Consider the following 20,481-nt stretch of genomic DNA (forward strand, 5'->3'; position numbering starts at 1 on the left):
ACTTTAAACTCCCAATATTTACCACTTCCGTTACTAGATTGTCCAAAGATCTTCCTGGTATGAACTTAATGTGGTTGTTATAACCTCATAACGTACTTATCGTTTGTAACATTTCAATCCATTTCATCAGAAGCAACCAGACGAATGGACGTACTTCACAAGTCACGATCATACTAGTATGTGAGTTTCATTTTCTTGGGTGTGTTGGAGTGGGTCATACAGCCGGGTAGAGGAGCTGCGCTGAGTGACCAGTGGGTCTGGGTCATGCATCTACCTGACCAGTTGGTCTGGCTGGGGTAAACCATAGAAAGTTCTGTGGTGCCTGGATGTGGAAAGGGAGCTGTGGTTTCTGTGCATTATACATGACAACTAGAGACTGAGTGTGAACGAATGGGGCCTTTGTTGTCTTTTCCTAGCGCTACCTCGCGCATATGCGAGGGGAGGGGGATGTTATTTCATGTGTGGCGGGGTGGCGATGGAATGAAGACAGACAGTATGAATTATGTACATGAGTAAATATATATATATATATATATATATATATATATATATATATATATATATATATATATATATATATATATATATATATATATTTTCTTTCTTTTAAACTATTCGCCATTTCCCGCGTTAGCGAGGTAGCGTTAAGAACAGAGGACTGGGCCTTTTTTGGAATATGCTCACCTGGCCCACTCTGTTCCTTCTTTTGGAAAATTAAAAAAAAAAAAAAAAAACGAGAGGGGAGGATTTCCAGCACCCCGCTCCCTCCCCTTTTAGTCGCCTTCTACGACACGCAGGGAATACGTGGGAAGTATTCTTAATCCCCTATCCCCAGGGATAATATATATATATATATATATATATATATATATATATATATATATATATAGGTTGACATGTATATGTGCGTGTGTGGACTTGTATGTATATACATGTGTATGTAGGTGGGTTGGGCCATTCTTTCGTGTTTCCTTGAGCTACCTCGCTAACGCGGGATACAGCGACAATATATATATATATATATATATATATATATATATATATATATATATATATATATATTTAGCGTAAGGGTGACCCTGGAATGAATAGGACCTGAAATTCCTTAATTATTTACAAGAGTATGTGAGGGGGATGCAAGAAATCGAGTGTCCTTTGATAATTTCCTTATGTTTTTATCGTGAAATTAAGAGAGGTATAGAAATATTCCGCGTTGTAAAATACGTTGTTGATTCATTAGGTGTATATGTTACATATGGTACCTTGAAATTTATCCAAGATTTGTTAATTTTGGGTATTTTTTACCGACGCTTGAATATAGCAATGTTTAATTGAAATAGTGGCTACTATGATAACTAAGTTTTCAACATTTGTAGTTACTACGAATTACAGTAACTTAGATGGAATATGAAACAAAAATACTCATCTATCAGCCATTTGCGACAATAAAAACGATATATCTATTATAGTTGAGTTAGCGCTATAAGAACACAGTTTTCTCTGGGAAGGTTTCCATTTTCTGTAATGACGTCACGGCGTGGGAGATGGTACACAGATACCCAGCGACTGATCTCTCCTGGAAGATCTTCGTGTTTTCGGATGGTAATTAAGTACTTAGAGATCAAAAAAAATAACGTTGTAATGAGTATGAGTTGTTATTGAGTATAATTAGTGTTATTTAATAGGTTACGGTGATAATAGAGCGCAGGGCAGAGGGTAAAGTGGATGGGGTTTGGGGGATGGTAGTGATCGGGAGGCAAATGGTGGATTGTTGTGGTTTCGGCGTCGGGAGAAAATGGTTCTATTTATGTATTTTACATTTTATTGTTGTGAAAATAGATAAGGGTTGTGGCGTTTGGTGTATTTGTGTTTTGTTTTTAGAAGGCAATGGGTCAGGAGTGAGTTGTGTGCGTTATGGGGGTTACGTTTTCCCAGATCTTCAACGAGTAATGAACACTTTAAGTCGAGTTATTTATTTAATGGTGGAATTTCCATCATGTGCATGTTGCAGGTGATGTAGTAATTGGTTTTTAAATGTATTGTTCTTTTAATAGCCAGTTTGTGGCATGTGAGATGGTAATATGTAGGCCAGAAGCTGTATGTAGGAAATGTACATATTTCTTGTGGGGAAGGTGTTTGGGGTTACGTTTTCCTTGATCTTCAACGAGTAATGAGCACTTTGAGTCGAGTTATATATTTAAAGGTGGAATTTCCATCATGGGAAATATTTATAATGGAATAATTGTTTTTTTAATTGTTTTTTTTTTTATTTTGATTGAGTTTGTGGTATGTAATAGGGTAATATGTAGGTCAGAGGCTGTATATAGGAAATGTACATATTTATTGTGAGGAAGGTGATAGGATCTGCTTCCTTGGTATGATGTTAGTAATATTTAGTAAGTAAGTAAGTTTTTATTAGTCAAATTTTAATACAAGATATATTACAAAATGAAATTCTTCTTGGCTTTGAGAGCTCCCTAGTGTTTCTACATTAAAAGAATAATAAAATCAATAAAGCAATAAAATATTAAAGGAAAAACTTCAATATTTTACTTTCTAGTTGTGGTGACAAGTGATTGAAAAGGAGGATGCTTTTAGGTACAGAAGACTTTCTGTATCTATCAGTACGCTGCATGGGCAAAGCTAACCTCCTTCATGATTTTAAATATGTGTAACAATTGTATAGCGGATGGGTTACATCTTTCATAATCCTATCTACTTGTTTCATTATGCCTGTCTGATAAAGCTTATCTAGTGATGTGGTCGCCGCACCTAATTTTCCTGCCTTTTTAACAATTCTTCCCAACTTATTTTTAACTTTACAAGTAAGTTTCCCATACCAGGCAGTCACTGAAAAATTTAGAACTGATTCTAATATTGATTTGTAACATAAGTTAATGATCACTTTATCTACATTTAGGTTGCACAATATACGTACAAAGTGTAGTCTTTGGTTACATTTTCTTGACACCATATCCGTATTAACACTGCCTTTCAATTGGTCATCAATCATAAGTCCCAAATACTTGTGCTGGTTTACTCTTTGAACGTGTTCTTCCTCAATTGTTAATAAGTCAGGTACGTTTATTTTTAGTTCCGAAATTGAATATCACCTCCTTAGTTTTCTTAACATCAAGCTCCAAAAAATTTTGTTTACTCCAGTCAACAAATTTTTTGACGAGTTAAATAGGGTTCATAATTATCATTGACAACTTTTCCTAGGATAACTGTATCGTCGGCATATTTTATAATAGTACAGTCATCAGTTCCACTCCTACAATCATCTGTGTACAAGGTAAAGAGAACAGGGGACAATACACAACCTTGGGGGGCTCCTGTGTTGGTAACCACCACATTAGACTTGACATTATTTATATTGGTATATTGAGGTCTCTGTGTTAAAAAGCTAAAAACCCATTTTAAGCTGTTTCTATTTACACTCATTTGTAACATTTTATTAAGCAAAATATGAGGTTGCATTGTGTTAAATGCTGAACTAGAATCGATGAACAGTGTTCTAATTTGTGATTTAGTCTTATCTAAGTGCTCGTTAATAATGTAAGTGTTGCATCCTGTTGCATCCATAATTCAATAAGCATAGGGTCTTTTGAATTATTTGTTCTTTCACAGATGTAGTTTTTCAATATACTTTCTAAACATTTCATAATGTTAGATGTCAATACTACAGGTCTAAAATCTTTGGGATCTTTCGGACAGTTAATTTTTGCAATAGGTTTCACTTCCGATTCTTTCCATTTATAAAGCACCACTCCCTGATCTATTGAGTCCTGAAGTAATGTGGTCATTGCAGGTGTCAGTTGTCTAGCACAGCATTTAAGTACCCTTGTAGGCATCCCGTCAGGCCCTGTAGCTTTACCTGCTCATATCTGCAGGGACTTCTGCACGTCTTCTTGCCTAATTATAATTCTCTCATCATTGTTAGATTGTATTTCTGTCATTACCTCATTACACGCATCACTGAAATCATGTCTTTCAAATCTCACAAAAAACGCATTTTTCAGGCATACTCTGTTTCTTCTTGTGCCCGCGCAGGGTTTTTAGATTTTTTACTCGGCATTTTTCTAGAATGGAGAGGGTTGATGGCTGGCTGGCTTGTGTGTAAGTGGATTTATAATTTGTAATATAAGTTGAGGTCACACATAAAATATTACACATTATATTGGTTTATTAGACCGTAATGAATGAATAGATAGGAATAGGTGAAAACTGAAAAATTGTCATTTGAATATATTATTCAGCTGTTAATTTTGTTTTATATATTCATTTGTCATAATTGATATATTTGTAATGAACCATGTTAGTGTATTGCATTGTCCATTAAAAAATGTATAAGAAGACTTTAAAATTTAAATTTTTGAGAATAGTCTTAAGATTATAGTAGTTAGGGGTGGGTACATCATGGGTAATGTGAGGTTTGAGTATGAAATTAGTGAAAAACAAATGTAATTGAAGCAGACATAAAAACATGCCTTGTGCCATCATTAGAGATAATTGAAGTGTGTCTAGTAAGTTTATATAGAAAACCTAATTGTATATATTGACACATCACACTGTGATCTAGTTGTATAAATGTTGAAATACAGTAGGATAAAAGTTATTCATTGGTTGCTCTGTTACTTAACATTTCTCTAATTTATATAGTACTCAAAAAGTCAATGGTGTCTGTAAGATATTGAAGTAAGAAATATTTTGAGTGTTAGGGAGGTACGGTGATGTATTGCGGTTAATTGGTTTTGAAGGCAATGTTAAAAAATGTATAATAGCTTTATTAGTTGTATAGTAGGTGTATTACATTGGTAATATTATGTTGAATGAATGAATGATGTCAAAAATGTATGAAGTACTGGAAGGTAGTCTTTTTAAGATGATAATGTAGCACATAAGATTTTTTATCAGTAATTGATTTAGATGTGTAGAGGAAGTGATTTTACGGTGGTATTGTGTGTTTTTGAGAGTGTCTTAACAGATGGAGAAAGTATATGGAAGTGTTAATTGTTGTGAAAGATCCAAGTGATGGGTGATATTAGTGAGGGCTGTGTAAAATATGGGTCAAGATTTGGTTTGTGATGTAAAATTAGGTAAAATAGTTGTATTGAATGAAGATGAGCTTTTGAAATTTGACTTAAGTTAACATTAGTGGTGACAAGTGCCAAAATTGACATGTTTAATAAATGTTTATGTATATTATATTATTATTATTTTGCTTTGTCACTGTCTCCTGCATTAGCGAGGTAGCGCAAGGAAACAGACGAAAGAATGGCCCAACCTGCCCACATACACATGTATATACATACACGTCCACACACGCAAATATACATACCTATACATCTCAATGTACACATACATATACACTCACAGACATATACATATATACACATGTACATAATTCATACTGTCTGCCTTTATTTGTTCCCATCACCACCCCGCCACACATGGAATAACAACCCCCTCCCCCCTCATGTGTGCGAGGTAGCGCTAGGAAAAGACACCAAAGGCCCCATTCGTTCACACTCAGTCTCTAGCTGTCATGTGATAATGCACCGAAACCACAGCTCCCTTTCCACATCCAGGCCCCACACAACTTTCCATGGTTTACCCCAGACGCTTCACATGCCCTAGTTCAATCCATTGACAGCACGTCGACCCCGGTATACCACATCGTTCCAATTCACTCTGTTCCTTGCACGCCTTTCACCCTCCTGCATGTTCAGGCCCTGATCACTGAAAATCTTTTTCACTCCATCTTTCCACCTCCTATTTGGTCTCCCACTTCTCCTCGTTCCCTCCACCTCTGACACATATATCCTCTTTGTCAATCTTTCCTCACTCATTCTCTCCATGTGACCAAACCATTTCAAAACACCCTCTTCTGCTCTCTCAACCACACTCTTTTTATTTCCACATATCTCTCTTACCCTTACATTACTTACTCAATCAAACCACCTCACACTACATATTGTCCTCAAACATAGAAGGAGTGAGTATTTTGAAGGTTTGTTAAATGTGTTTGATGATAGAGTGGCAGATATAGGGTGTTTTGGTCGAGGTGGTGTGCAAAGTGAGAGGGTTAGGGAAGATGATTTGGTAAATAGAGAAGAGGTAGTAAAAGCTTTACGGAAGATGAAAGCCGGCAAGGCAGCAGGTTTGGATGGTATTGCAGTGGAATTTATTAAAAAAGGGGGTGACTGTATTGTTGACTGATTGGTAAGGTTATTTAATGTATGTATGATTCATGGTGAGGTGCCTGAGGATTGGCGGAATGCTTGCATAGTGCCATTGTACAAAGGCAAAGGGGATAAGAGTGAGTGCTCAAATTACAGAGGTATAAGTTTGTTGAGTATTCCTGGGAAATTATATGGGAGGGTATTGATTGAAAGGGTGAAGGCATGTACAGAGCATCAGATTGGGGAAGAGCAGTGTGGTTTCAGAAGTGGTAGAGGATGTGTGGATCAGGTGTTTGCTTTGTGTTACTGTTGTGTTATATTAATTGGAAAATATCATTATAAGATGTATTAAGTATATAGGTTGTATTATTTTGATATGATTAGATGTAGGGATTGAGTAGGTGCAAATGTGTAAAAGTTCAATACATGGATATGTTTTAATTTATTGACCAAGTATACTTTTTAGATAAGTAGTGTACCTTTTTATTAAATGATTTATGTGTTGCATTGGTAGGTGTGTATATGTGTTTTGAGAAGCTAGAAAGGTGACTTAAACGGGAAGTTTATTTTTTCATTTATACATATTTGTCATTTAACTGGTAATACTTTAGAAATAAGCTTCATTTTGTGATTGGTCATCATAATGTAGAGGTCAGGGATGTCACTGAAATAACTAATCTTGACAGAGACTGATACCAAGGAAAGGACCATAATTTTTGTGCTCAAGTTGGATTCAGCAGGGAAAAAGGTAACCAAGACTTGGAGCAGAGAATCGAAACTAAAGGCCATCTCTGTAGATCTGGCTTTTGTAAGTATATCTTAAGTAAAATTCATTGCTGCTTACAAATACCATGAAAATTTTCAATTGTTGAAATATGATAAAGACTTGTTCATTTGTTCATTGCACCATAATGTTCAAGTTCTATAATTTGCCCATCTAAATAGTTGCAGTAGAGTTCTAGAGAAGTTTACTGTAGAGGACAGCGAGGGCAGAATCTCTATCAGAAATGTGACATTTGTGCTTGAACCTCCCATCCCCCCAAATTGCTATGCTTAACCTCTCCTTACCAACAGCTTTATGCTTGCACAGACAAAGTCCTTGTGAAGTTCATTTAGGACAGGTGCATTTGTATTTGATTGAAGAGCTGCTGCTCTGCACTGCATACTAAATTTGCTGTACTTTTCCATTTTCATTTGACTAATGTAAGACCAAGCCATACTAGTAAGTGTTAATTCTTCCCATCCTCATTTGAATTCAAAGGCGTGCTTTTTTGGTAAATAGAGGTCTCTTTTCTTCATGGGGAAACGCAATAAGAACTGGGAAAAATTCCTAATTATACTAATCTTTATAGTACATCTTTCCTTGTGGGGACCATAGCCATATTTGTATAAGTTGCCTATTCCTGCTGTAATTTAAATGGAAAGATGCTTTAGCTGGGTATGTAAAGATGATTGACACCACAATTTGCTACTGGAAGGACCAAGAAAGTGTAGTGACCCAGTGTCTCTTCAGTTACCCTACTGACAGCTACTTGACTTTGTGGCAGGTCATGCCAGTGACCTAACTGGACTAGCTAAGTTTCAGAGAAATGAACTTTGTGGCCCAACCTACATTTGCACCTGGAGTATTTACTCAATGACACCCATACTCTACGTTCAGTAATGGCTGGTCAACAGCTGCTGCTGAAATCCAGTTTAGCGAGTGCTGTTATAGTGTGTTATTTCAGCATTGTTCAATATGTCTAGAAGGGATGATAAGGGAGGTAAATGCAAGTCTGAGAGAGGGGTGAGTATGCATCCTGTGGGGATGGAAGGGCCTGGGAAGCGAGTGTGTTTAATGATGATACAGTACTGGTGGCAGATTCAAGTTAGAAACTGCAGAAGTTGGTGACTTGAGTTTGGAAAATTGTGAAAGGAGAAAGCTGAGTGAATGTTAATAAAAGTAATCCCTACTAGTATGGCATCATAACATATACCATACTAGTTTGGTTGGGGTCCTTCATAGGTTAAATGAAAATGTAATGCAAATTTGATATGCAGTGCAGACTAGCAGGTCTTCTGACAGCAAAAGTGTATGTGCAACCATAGTTTGGGCCATAAAGCTCATTTCTCCGGGAATTGGTAGGTTAGGTGAGGTCACGTGCCTTGACTTGCCACCTAGTCAAGGTGCCGTTAGAAAGGAGCCCTGCTATATTCAGTGGCTAATTAGCACATCTTTGGTGCACTAATTATAATATAACAGTTGAACTGTTAGCATTTTGAATAGTTCTCAATAATCAGTTGGTGGTGACAGAGAAGGGACAAAGAGTTGGCAAAATTCAACAAACTTGATAGGCAAACTTAGTGCCCCAAATTTAAGTGTGTGTACAGTAATAAATATAGACAGTTTGCTCATTTTCCTTTTTCTATGTAACTTTTCTTGCCACAATCCTTGGGACCACCCAAAATTTCCATGGCTGGGCTATTTAAGAGATAAAAGTGTATTAAAGGGAAAATATTTTTCAGCAGATTTTGGTTGCAATGAATATACTAGGTAAGGGGAAAACAGGATTGAAAATACTGCCATGTCTCTCCTGTGTCATACAAGGCAACTACTAATTATAAATGAATACTAAAGATGTAAATTTCAGAATGAACATTTGCTGCTCTCATTGTTTTTCTTGCACAATATCTTTCATTATTACGGTACTACAATTTGATGTAAATTTCAGGTTGATGACACTTGGTTCATGTTGGTGGCTAATGACTATGATCCTGAAGACTTTCTTGACCCATACACTGTAACATCAGAGGTCTTTGCCTGGAACAGTTTCCCAGAATCGGTAAGGTTAAGTGTTTTTGTTAGTATGTGTAATTGAAGGTCAGGTACCTGAGGACTGGTGGAATGCTTGTTCAGTGCCATTGTATAAATGCAAGGGGAACAGAAAGTGAATATTTGAACTAGAATACAGGAAGTTTGTTTAGGATACCTGGAAAGTTGTAAGAGACTTGTGATATAGGGTAGCACGCACAGAGCATCAGATTGTGGAAGAACAAAGTGGCCTCAGAAGTGGGAGACACTTTTTCGATCAGGTGCTTGCTTTGAAGAATCTTTGATATATTTAAAGAAAACACTTTGTGTGTGGAATTTATAGACCAGGAGAAAATATATGATGTGGTTAACATGCTTTGTGTATGGAGTTGGAGGAAAGCTACAAAAACTAGCTTAGATTTTGTATCAAATGAGTAAGGCATGTGTGTTAAGTGATAGAGAAGGTGGAGTGGTTCCAGGTGAAGGTAGCCGTCGTATGTAATGCACCGAAACCACTGCATTATATATTGAACCAGGGCATGTGAAGTGTCTGGGGTAAACCGTGGAAAGTTTGTGGAGCTTGGATGTGCAAAGGGAGCTGTAGTTTCGGTGCATTACACATGACAGCTAGCAGACCGAGTGTGAACAAAGGTGGCCTTTGTTGTCTTTTCCTAGCGATACTTCATGCATGCGCGGGGGAGGGAGGTGTTGTTTCATGTGTGGCGGAGTGGCAATGGGAATGGATGAAGGCAGCAAGTATGAATATGTACATGTGTATGTATTTATATGTCTTTGTATGTATATATGCATGTGTGGGCATTTATGTATTTGCATGTGTATATGGATGGGTTGGGCCATTCTTTTGTCTGTTTCCTTGCGCTACCTCGCTAACTTGGGAGACAGACAAAGTTTAATAAATATGTAAAATATTTTTTTTATCGTACTTTGTTGCTGTCTCCCGCATTAGCGAGGTAGCGCAAGGAAACAGACGAGGAAGTCCAACCCACCCTCATACACATGTAATACATGAATGCCCATACACGCACATATACATACATGTACATTTCAACATATACATACACAGACATATACATATGTACATATTCATATGCATTGCCTTCATCCATTCCCGTCACCACCCTGTCATTCATGGCATGGTTTAGAAACATGATTTAGAATGAGAGGAAAGAATGACAGAGGGTACAAGTCAGAAATGGAGGGAGGAAGAGCAAGAACAAGGACAAGTTGGAAGGATGGAGTGAGACATAAGAGATGGACTTGCAGTCAACAGGCTGGATCAGGGCCTGTGAAGCTGTTAGGAGAAACTGTGAAAAGATGAGAGGCTTAACTGTGAATAAGGACAATAAGCAAATGGGGCCATTTTTCCTCTGTTCCTGATGCTGCCTCAGAGTGTGGAGAAATTGTGTACATAAACAATAAATATTTTTTCGTATTGTGTACGTCATGTATGCATATTCTTCTTAACAGTTTACTGTAGTGGCAGAATATGTGGCAGACCACACCACCTCTGGGATGTTCATGACATCCAACCTTCCAATCAAGGAAAGTTTCTTTACGTTAGCTCAGCTTAAGGTTGCAGACCATCCCCACTTTGAAGACAATGTAAAGTACACAACAGGAGTCTTGGTAAGTTCTTTTTCTTTGTTCCTGGGAGTGTTAGGGCATACAAATGAAATTCTGAAGTCAGTCACCAATTTATTTTCATGTGGTAATGAATATCTAAAGCATATTTTAACATACTTCATGACAAAGGATACTAAATTCTTTGCACTTGCTTCTTATTTGGAACAAGTATGCCTTTATACTAGTTGAATTGTACAATCAGACTGTAAATTACTTTTAATTCTAAGGTGTCAAAATGACATACGTGTCAATATGACAAATAAGAAAAATCCTGAAGAAAGCCTTTGCAACTACTCTCATTGCTTTCTCATATGGGGATCTATGGAGCCATCAGTGATACTATACCAGTCTCTTGCCATAATGAATGACCACTTAACCCTACTGAGAGGAGAGCAGAGGTAGAATTCAATTTGATATCAACTGCACCCAGGGTAAAAGCAATTTATGCTGTGATTGTACATAAATATAGTTTCTTTACTGAAGTCAAGCAAAAACTTGCGTGGATATGGTATTGTCTCGTACTTAAAAAGTCTGTAAACTTGTCATGATGACAGTTACCTGTAGTTTACCTACATAATATTCTGCATATAGTTTGTGTGGGAAAACAAGGGTACATAAAGTTGCAATCATGGTGCAAATATAGTATCTTGTGTAGGACTTTGCTCCTGATTAGAAAACCTTCCCTTGAGACATGTAGGAATTGCTTAGCCTTTGAGGCCTTAAAAGCTCTCAGCTGGGCAGAGATTAAGTTCATGAAAAAAAAGCTTGTTACAAAAAATACTTTAGTTTTGTTCAAGAATGTTGGTTTTATTTATAAAATTTAGTTGTGGATATTTACAAAACACATTGTTGACCACTTAGAACCCTATTGACAGTATTGTATTGGTTACGGAAGAATTTTGCCTTATTTTTTCCTATGACTTTTATATTAAAAAAGATGGCCAAATTCATCATCCATCCTTACTGACCAGAGGTTTTACACATTTTACAAAATGATGTAAGGGAATCTGTATGTGCGCAAAAGTTGAAAACCATTGCAATATGTGAATACTTAAAAATTCCAATTTTCAGGTATACCGATACAATAAAGTGACAGAATTATGAAATGTTCCAACATTTGACTGCTTATGGAGTGGTTAACCAGGCAGTGCTTCAGTGTGGATAACAGCCTTTATTTGCTCCTTGTTTCCAGTGCTGAAGCCAAGTTGTATGTATATGACTATCACCATCCTGAGGTAAGTTGAATGTTCTGGAAAAATAGAAAAATGTCAGTACCAGTAAATTTACCTTAGTCTCTCTAATGAAACTAATTCCTAACTACATGCCCTGGTTCAATCCATTGACTGCATGTCGACCCTGGTATACCAAGTCATTCCACCAATGCCATCCTCCATCAAGCCACCTCACAACACATATTGTCCTCAAACATTTCATTTCCAACACATCCACCCTCCTCCGCACAACTCAACCTATAGCCCACGCCTCGCAACCATATAACATTGTTGGAACCACTTTTCCTTCAAACATACCCAAACATACCCATTTTTCCTCTGAGATGCCATCCTCCAGCACTTCCTCACATTGCCCTCTCCCTCCCTCTCTCATTCCTTCACCAAGGTCCCCACCCTCCACCAGTGCCACCCTCCCTCCCTCCTTCACCAAGGTGACCACCCTCCACCATCGCTTCACTCCACAAGGGATATGCCTCCAGATTTAGGGCCACACTGGGGTATTTTGACACCAGGATCTTATTGAAGTTTGATACACATAAATCTCCACCATCTTAGGACGGTAGGGTTCAGTGGGTGGAGACTGAACAATGTTGGTGATAGCATTGGAGACACAGTAGGGGTAATGGTGGTAGTGGTGAAGGTCACCAGGGGATTCTCTGATGGGATTAATTCCAGAACAAAAGTGGAAACATGGTCGAGCATTAAACAGCAGATAAATGCAGCTTTCCCCTGCTTTTCAAGAACTGTGGAACAACAAGTTCAGAAGAGGTATCACAACATTATATCCTCAGGAAAGAATAAGATTGCTACTCATAAGAGGCTCTTCTGTAAAACAGATAAGTAACTTATAAAACTATACCCATTTTGTAAGAGGCTAACAGATAACACTTTCCAGGGTGGAGGACCAGTAGGTCGCTCTTTATGGAGCAAAAATGGAAATAAGACAGTTTCATAGTCTCAATGTGAAATAGGTTAGGCATAAGCTAAGTTGTATGAAAAAGACTTGCATAGGCTAAGTTATTGCCATACAATGCTTGTGAATTTGTCTTAATTGCTGTATGTATTTTTACAGGTGGTCGTCCACTACATGATAAGCCTCTGCTTGATCCTGTCACATGCAGTAGCAGGTATTCTTGGTGCTGACAGCCCAAGCATCACAGGAATTTCAGCTACGATTCTGTGACTAATGATTCCTGCGAGGATACCACTAGTTTAGCAATTTGTATAATATTTTCTTTGTTCACCAGAAGTAACCATTTGTGGTGCTGAAATTTGTATGTACTTATCATTTTTTCCCATATGACTTGGCTTAAGTCAAGAGGGCTTTTTATAGTATTATTAGTATTATTAGTAAATCAAATGAGGTTACAATTTAGTTCATATTACAGCCAAAGTTTTAAACTTACATTTTACAATTAACTTGATTCCTTTCTCTCCCAAAGGACGCGCACCATGATGATACCTCCTCCTCAGTCCTCGCATGAATCCCTGCCTTCAGGTTCAGTGCTGATGCATAGGCGTACGTCTACAGACTTGGGACAATCTATCAAAAAAAACAAGACCTAAAAATTAGAGAACTGCAAAACAAAAGTGCAATCTACTTGCAGTTAAAATTCCTAACCAATGATTTGTCTATTATTTCTTTGAAACAACTTTTTAACACTTCTCAGATTCACTTATAATTTGCTGATACTCTTATCTCCAAATCATAGTATGTGGACAAGTTAATGTATTTCTTTACTGGAAAAAAATGTTTACAGAACTGAATGTTTGTCAGGTAGAGATAATTTATAACAATCCACATATTGTTGTGACAAAGGTATGATATGGTTATGACACATCTTTGGAGTTTGTGTGATGTCTTTTATCAAATAAGGAATGTATACTGTATAATGGTCATTATTTATTTATTATACTTAGTTGCTGTCTCCCGTGTTAGTGAGGTAGCGCAAGGAAAAAGACGAATGAATGGCCCAACCCACCCACACACACATACATAGATGCCCACACATGCACACATACATACCTATACATTTCTATGTATACATACACAGACATATACATATATACACATGTACATATTCATACTTGCTGCCTTCATCCATTTTCGTCGCCACTCTGCCACACATGAAATAGCACCCCACAATCTCCCCATGTGGTAGCGCTAGGAAAAGACAACATATGCCACATTCGTTCACACTCGGTCTCTAGCTGTCATGTGTAATGCACCAAAACCACAGCTCCCTTTTCTCATCCAGGCCCCACAAAACTTTCCATGTTTTACCCAAGACACTTCACAGGCTCTGGTTCAATCCATTGACAGCACATCGACCCCAGTATACCACATCATTCCAATTCACTCTATTCCTTGCACGCCTTTCACCCTCCTGTATGATCAGGCCCAAATCGCTCAAAATCTTTTTCACTTCATCCTTCCACCTCCAATTTGGTCTCCCACTTCTTGTTCCTTCCACCAATGACACACATATCCTCTTTGCCAATTTTTCCTCGCTCATTCTCTCCATAACTACTAAAGAATTCGACACCTTAAAACCCATCCCAAAAAAATACCCCCCCTAAAAAATATGATAGTTAAAAATCACCAATCCCTCAAATCTACTGAATGCAATAACCTTGCTTTTACTCACATTTACTCTGCTTTCTTCTTTCACACACTTTACGAAGCTCGGTCACCAACTTCTGCAGTTTCTCACCCGAATCAGCAAACGACAACTGACTTGCTTCCCAAGCCCTCTCATCCACAACAGACTGCATAATTGCCCCTCTCCAAAACTTCCATTCTCCTCCCTAACAACCCCATCCATAAACAAATTAAACAACCATGGAGACATCACACACCCCTGCCGCAAACCTACATTCACTGGGAACCAATCACTTTCCTCTCTTCCTACTATTACACATGCCTTATATCCTTGATGAAAACTTTTCATTGCTTCTAACAACTTGCCTCCCACACCATATATTCTTAATACCTTCTATAGAGTATCTCTATCAACTCTTATCATATGCCTTCTCCAGATCCATAAATGCTACATACAAATCCCTCTGCTTTTCTAAGTATTTCTCATATATATTCTTCAAAGCAAACACCTGATCCACACATCCTCTACCACTTCTGAAATCTGATGCTCTGTACATTCCTTTACCCTCTCAATCAATACCCTCCCATATAATTTCCCAGGAATACTCGACAAACTTATACCTCTGTAACTTGAACACTCGCCTTTGTATAATGGCACTATCCATGCCATGCATTCTCCCAATCCGCAGGGTTTTCACCATACATTGAATATCCTTACCAACCAGTCAACAACACAGTCACCCCATTTTCAATAAATTCCACTGCAATACCATCCAATCCCGCTGAATTGCTGGCTTTCAACTCCTACAAAGCTTTAACTACCTCTTCTCTATTCACCAAACCATTCTCCCTGACCCTCTCACTTCCCACACCATCTTGCAAAGCACCCTTTATCTGCCACTCTATCATCAAACACATTCAGCAAACCTTCAAAATACTCACTCTTATCTCCTCACTTCCACTACTTGTTACCTCCCCATTTAGCCCCCTTCACTGATGTTCCCATTTGTTCTCTTGTACACTTTATGTACCTCCTTCCAAAACATCTCTTTATCTACCAACAATGCCCATTCTTCACTAAGTTTTCAGTTAGAAAAAGTGTGCATGATACTGGATCGCTGTTCTGCCATGAAGTGTAAATTAGCAAAGTAGTCTCTGCAACACAAACCTAGAGGTGCATCTCCTGGGTTTAAGTGATTTGAGTGTGCTGCTGCATCCAAATTATATCCAAGAAAAATGTCGAGGTCACTTTCATCTCGGTGTAAATTCACTTCTTTGCATATATTATGGAGAACAACACACGCCATGATTATATGATAGATTTGTTCTGTCTTGACCCCGAGTCACTTCTCCATGTAAAACATGCCACCTTCGTTTCAGCTGTCCAATCCCCCTTTCCACAGTACATCTAGTTTTCTTCTTGTGTCCTGTAATACATGAATCTTATTATGTACAAATCTGAGTTTGGACGTTAGTCCCAGGCTAATCATCTAGCTTATTTTCTCATAATCTAGAAATCTTTTGCACACTGGGTTAGGTTAGGTCAGTTTTGGATTGTGGAAACACTTAAAAGACATGAAAACTGTTTCTTCTACAGCCTATATAGATATGTAAATAATATTGACATTTTGTCACAAGTAAACATGCAAGAAAACGTTTAACGTTACCCGTTACAAGCTGTCTGAGAACCATCTTCAGGTCTTAGGTAAAGCATCAAAAGCCAACACTTGCAATGGTAATTACTATCACCAATAAAATGACAATAAGGTAGTACAGTATGGCTTTCAAATAATCTTCTCGTCCCATTTTCTTGAATCCTCGAATCGTGTTGATCCTGGCCAATCCATTTTCTTGAGTCCTCGAATCGTGTTGATCCTGGCCAATGTACAACCATGTTCATTAGCTTGTCCTTGGCATAAAAAAATGTTTATATAATATTCTTTGTTCACTATGTCAATATTCTTACACGAGTGCCATCTACAGCACCCACACCACCAGGGAAGACCCTAATCTGCATAAATTCTGTTTTGTCTACCATCTATCTGTGCAATAACCCTACTTACAGTATATTGTGTTGGTCCACAACGTGATCTTTTCCAGTTGCAATATAACGTAAGGTCATCATCATCACTCAGTTCCGGCATGATACAGAGCCATGTTCCCTGCTGTAGTACTTTCTATTTCCTGCTAAATCTTTGATCTATTTCTCAATCTGTGACCACCTGTCTTCCCACACAGTCAAGCTGGTATCTTCTGACATCCATCCCCTCGTACACACCCCCAGAACAACGGGGCCTAAAAGTTTTCAGCTGAACAAGTGTTCCTTGTTGTCCCAGCCATGTTTGCCTCACAAAGCAAAGTCTTAACTGCTTTTGAGGCTTCTCCATCCCTGAGGCATCAATCAGGAATCTGAAAAAAAAAGTAAAAACTTTGATATGTATTATGCAAAATACAAACATGTTTATTATACTTAATCGCAGTCTCCCGTGTTAGCGAGGTAGCGTAAGGAAACAGACGAGAAGTCCAACCTACCCACATACACATAAATGCACCACATATACATACATATACATTTCAATGTATATATCTGTATAAGAGTGGATGAGCCTTTCTTCGTCTGTTTCCTGGTGCTTCCTCGCTGACGAGGTAAACCGATTATAATGAGTGTATATGTAATATAGGTAATGTATACATATATGTATTCATACTTAAAATAAAGTATACGATATAAACAAAGATTGACAATTATTCAAACCTTTGTATCTCCATTGTTTTAGTAACTTGGACAAGTGAGCAAGGTTGCAAACATGTCCTTTTCACCATCTTCCTATGTCACTGATGTGATGTGATGTGATGTAATGTAATGTAATAAATATTTGTTTACGGAAGTGTATGTTTCATTTATAGAAATAAGACTCCCTGATAAAAGCCATTATCTTGTCTATCTGACTAAAATCAATTATCAAAAATCAGGATATGAACTAAAAAAAAAACCCGCTTAAAACTGATTATCTAAAAGATCTAAGATCCACACTTAAATGACTTTAAAAGAGCCATTGAATTTAATGATCTGTAACAATAGAAATAAAAAAAGCATTTTGTTTTGGTCATTTTATAAGTAGTTTTCAAAACCCTATATAAGCTGAGTGGACAGACAGTTACAACCATCCAACCCCTCTGGTGTCTGACCCCAGACTGAGGCTGACCCAGTTCTAAGGGCCTTGGTCAGCAGCTAGATCATGCACTAAATCAAGGGTCGGCACATAAGGCCCTGAAGTGTACAACCTAAGTTCAACACACTTCACAATACAATTATCAATAAACTCACAAATAACACCAGAGCTACTAAATACATTAATTATCTAAAAGAAAGAAAAAGAAAATTCCAACCACCACAAATAACTGAGTTACTGATTGAAAGTTAAGTTTTTTTTAGTGATCTTATGATTCCTTTTTGGCAAGAAAAAGTGTCTAAGTAAATAATTTTCAAAGCCACTATCTATCTATCTATCTATCTATCTATGACGCCCTATGACTCCCTTCTGCAACCACCTCCCCCCAAATAAAAAATAAAGATATGTCCACGGAAATAGTCTCCATAACTAGTATACATCAGTGCCACTTTTTAACTTTTAGTGGCTCACCCTTATTTCTGGTCATAATTTCTCATAAGGAGCTTTCTTAAGGGAGTTTGGACTGGTGTACTGACTGCATTTTGGCTGCTTCGAAGCCTCATTGAGTCAGTTGAATCGGAACAGCTTCGTTCAGGCAAGTCCCGTATTTTCCACTGCTGTACTACAAAAGACGCCTCAAAAATAACTATAAAAGCCTCAGAATTGTACTATTGAGTTACCTTCCTCTTTAAAACGTAATTTCTGGTATAAAAATCCAAGTTCTGTACGTTATTTCACTCATTATGAGACAGGTTCGAACTTTACTGCTTCACACAAGTAAGAAGAGAAAGTATGAAACACTGCCATCTATGTTTTGGATATGGTACTAAAACTGCCACCTATGTTTTGGATATGGTACTATCACTACACTTCTTTAAACCGTGATCTTATATTATTTACAGTTATATAACCATCAAAGACACTGAAAACCATCTTAATTTCACGGCTCGCATCTAATTAAGGACTCTCAACACCATCAGGAGGTCAGAAAACAGATAATTCCTGCATTTCCTCGTGATGTTGAGTTACCAGATAGGAATTTGACGCCGTGGCCAGGTCGTGCCAGAGTTTCCAGGGACGGTATAAATTCCATGAGCCAAGATGGCCATTTGCTGGTAGGAGCCGCTGACGGGGAGGACCTACGCGTGACACACCGTCCATCAAACCCTTATTTTAAGGTTAGTATATGCAAATTGTTCGAGAAATTTGTTGACCAGATGTAATGTTATGCATAAGGGTCAAAGTGGAGTGTCATAAAGTGTTATTTTTACGATAATTAGCAGAGATATGGCTGGCTTGACCTACGGTCCTTCTGTTAACCCATGCGGGAAGTGGCACACACACACGCATATATATATATATATATTATATTATATTATATATATATATATATATATATATATATATATATATATATATATATATATATGCATATGATCCCGGTTATGAGTTCATTTCAATAAAGTTTTACGACATTAGAGAGGCTCGTGTGTATATGTGAACCATCGTAATGATCGTTTGGTAGTTTCGTTGTGTTGTTCTGCTGCTAAAACGAAGCCCCAAGTTTATTTTCCACTTGATATTCACACTACACCTCATGTTCGGCCATGGCTCAAGACAGATGTTATCCTAACGAGGATAAAATGGGTCATTTCGACCAACTAAAGCTAAGATAAGGCTTGATGGCCGGACGCCATCTTGTTTCCGACAAGGGCCCAAATGTCATTATTTACGTTATTACTATTACAAAATAACACACCCAATCCTTTCCTATCTTCATCTTGCCGTCGATAATGACCTAATGACCAGAATTACCAGCAAAATGCAATGATATAGTGTGCGGTGATGAGGGAATAAAGCCAGTAGAGCAATAATTGTACTTATATATATACGTTAACACAGCCATGACGGTTGATGACGAACAAATTAATATCTATGGTTAATGTGTTTAATTACCATGTCATTTTAACGTTAAAATCTAAGGTTAATGCCAAAATAGTAATTTTACCGTCTTACAATAAATAATGGATTCTTATGATGTCGTCTAAGGTCAATTTCGCGTTAAAGATTTAATGTAAATCCTGTGATTATTAGTTTTTCACACTGGGGGGTTGAGTGTTGCAGTAGTGTTGCCTTAGTTTGTATATATTGCTACACACAACACAAATGTCAACACATGATCATCATCTCGGGTTCCAGGATGATGAGGCGGGCCAGCCACACCAAGGAGTCGACCCCAAGCTGGATCCCAACCTGATCCCTCACACCACTTAACATCCTCGTATATACTCGAGATTATTGACATGACAACACACATCACTTACGTCAATCTGGTTCACGAAGAATTGACACCTCTTTGTTTCCCCGCAGGTCACTGTGACTCCTTGAACCGGCTTCTGGGCTCGAGCACGACTTACACGGAGGAGCACGTCTTGACAGCTTCTCCTCCAGCTCACTAGTGATCAGATCCTGAACCTGTTGACTCGTATAAATAATGTAAGTATAAGAAACAGCATCCGATCCCATGTAACAACATTGGATCTCTTTACTTTGGCTCTTATCCCATTGAATCTAATGCGCTCGTACGTCTTTTGATGGGTGACGTAGAATGCACCATGTATTTTGTTATAATGAGTTCTATTTAACTTTTATCATTGGATTTTATTATTAAATACCTCAAAATGTGTTAATAATAAATTGTTTTTAACAATTTTTTTATATAGTTGGTACACAGCCAACATGGTGCATTTGACCATAGCCTATTGTGATTGATGTCAACACAATAATAATTTACATATGAAAACCATACAGAGATGACCCGTGTGATCGGCCCTTACTCTTAGCCTCCTTCTCT

The 20,481-nt window shown here is 37.7% G+C and overlaps 1 protein-coding gene and 1 long non-coding RNA gene across 7 annotated transcripts; one reads left to right on the forward strand and one right to left on the reverse strand.

Moving 5' to 3' along the window:
* The first annotated feature begins 1,535 nt into the window (after positions 1-1,535).
* Positions 1,536-17,190, forward strand: LOC139764913 (uncharacterized). Of its 5 annotated transcripts, none has more exons than XM_071691990.1 (7): positions 1,536-1,602; positions 6,872-6,993; positions 8,897-9,007; positions 10,465-10,623; positions 11,692-11,855; positions 12,925-13,047; positions 13,295-17,190. In XM_071691990.1, the coding sequence occupies exons 1-5, from the start codon at positions 1,545-1,547 to the stop codon at positions 11,722-11,724; spliced, it is 483 nt and encodes a 160-aa protein (XP_071548091.1). In that variant the 5' UTR covers positions 1,536-1,544; the 3' UTR covers positions 11,725-11,855; positions 12,925-13,047; positions 13,295-17,190. The 5 variants fall into 5 exon arrangements, with proteins under 5 accessions (XP_071548091.1, XP_071548093.1, XP_071548089.1 ...); XM_071691992.1 differs by having other exon boundaries at positions 12,925-12,979; XM_071691988.1 differs by having other exon boundaries at positions 11,692-13,047.
* Positions 10,680-20,090, reverse strand: LOC139764914 (uncharacterized). 2 transcript variants are annotated; one of them, XR_011716491.1, is made up of 6 exons: positions 19,952-20,090; positions 16,518-16,863; positions 16,122-16,329; positions 15,623-15,881; positions 13,259-13,395; positions 10,680-11,869 (listed from the first exon to the last, which is right to left on the reverse strand). It is a non-coding gene; the product is annotated as an uncharacterized lncRNA (long non-coding RNA). The 2 variants fall into 2 exon arrangements; XR_011716490.1 differs by having other exon boundaries at positions 16,122-16,863.
* Between the last annotated feature and the right edge of the window lie 391 nt (positions 20,091-20,481).

The sequence above is a fragment of the Panulirus ornatus genome, chromosome 51 (genome assembly GCF_036320965.1).
Source record: "Panulirus ornatus isolate Po-2019 chromosome 51, ASM3632096v1, whole genome shotgun sequence".
Taxonomy (NCBI): Eukaryota; Metazoa; Arthropoda; class Malacostraca; order Decapoda; family Palinuridae; genus Panulirus; species Panulirus ornatus.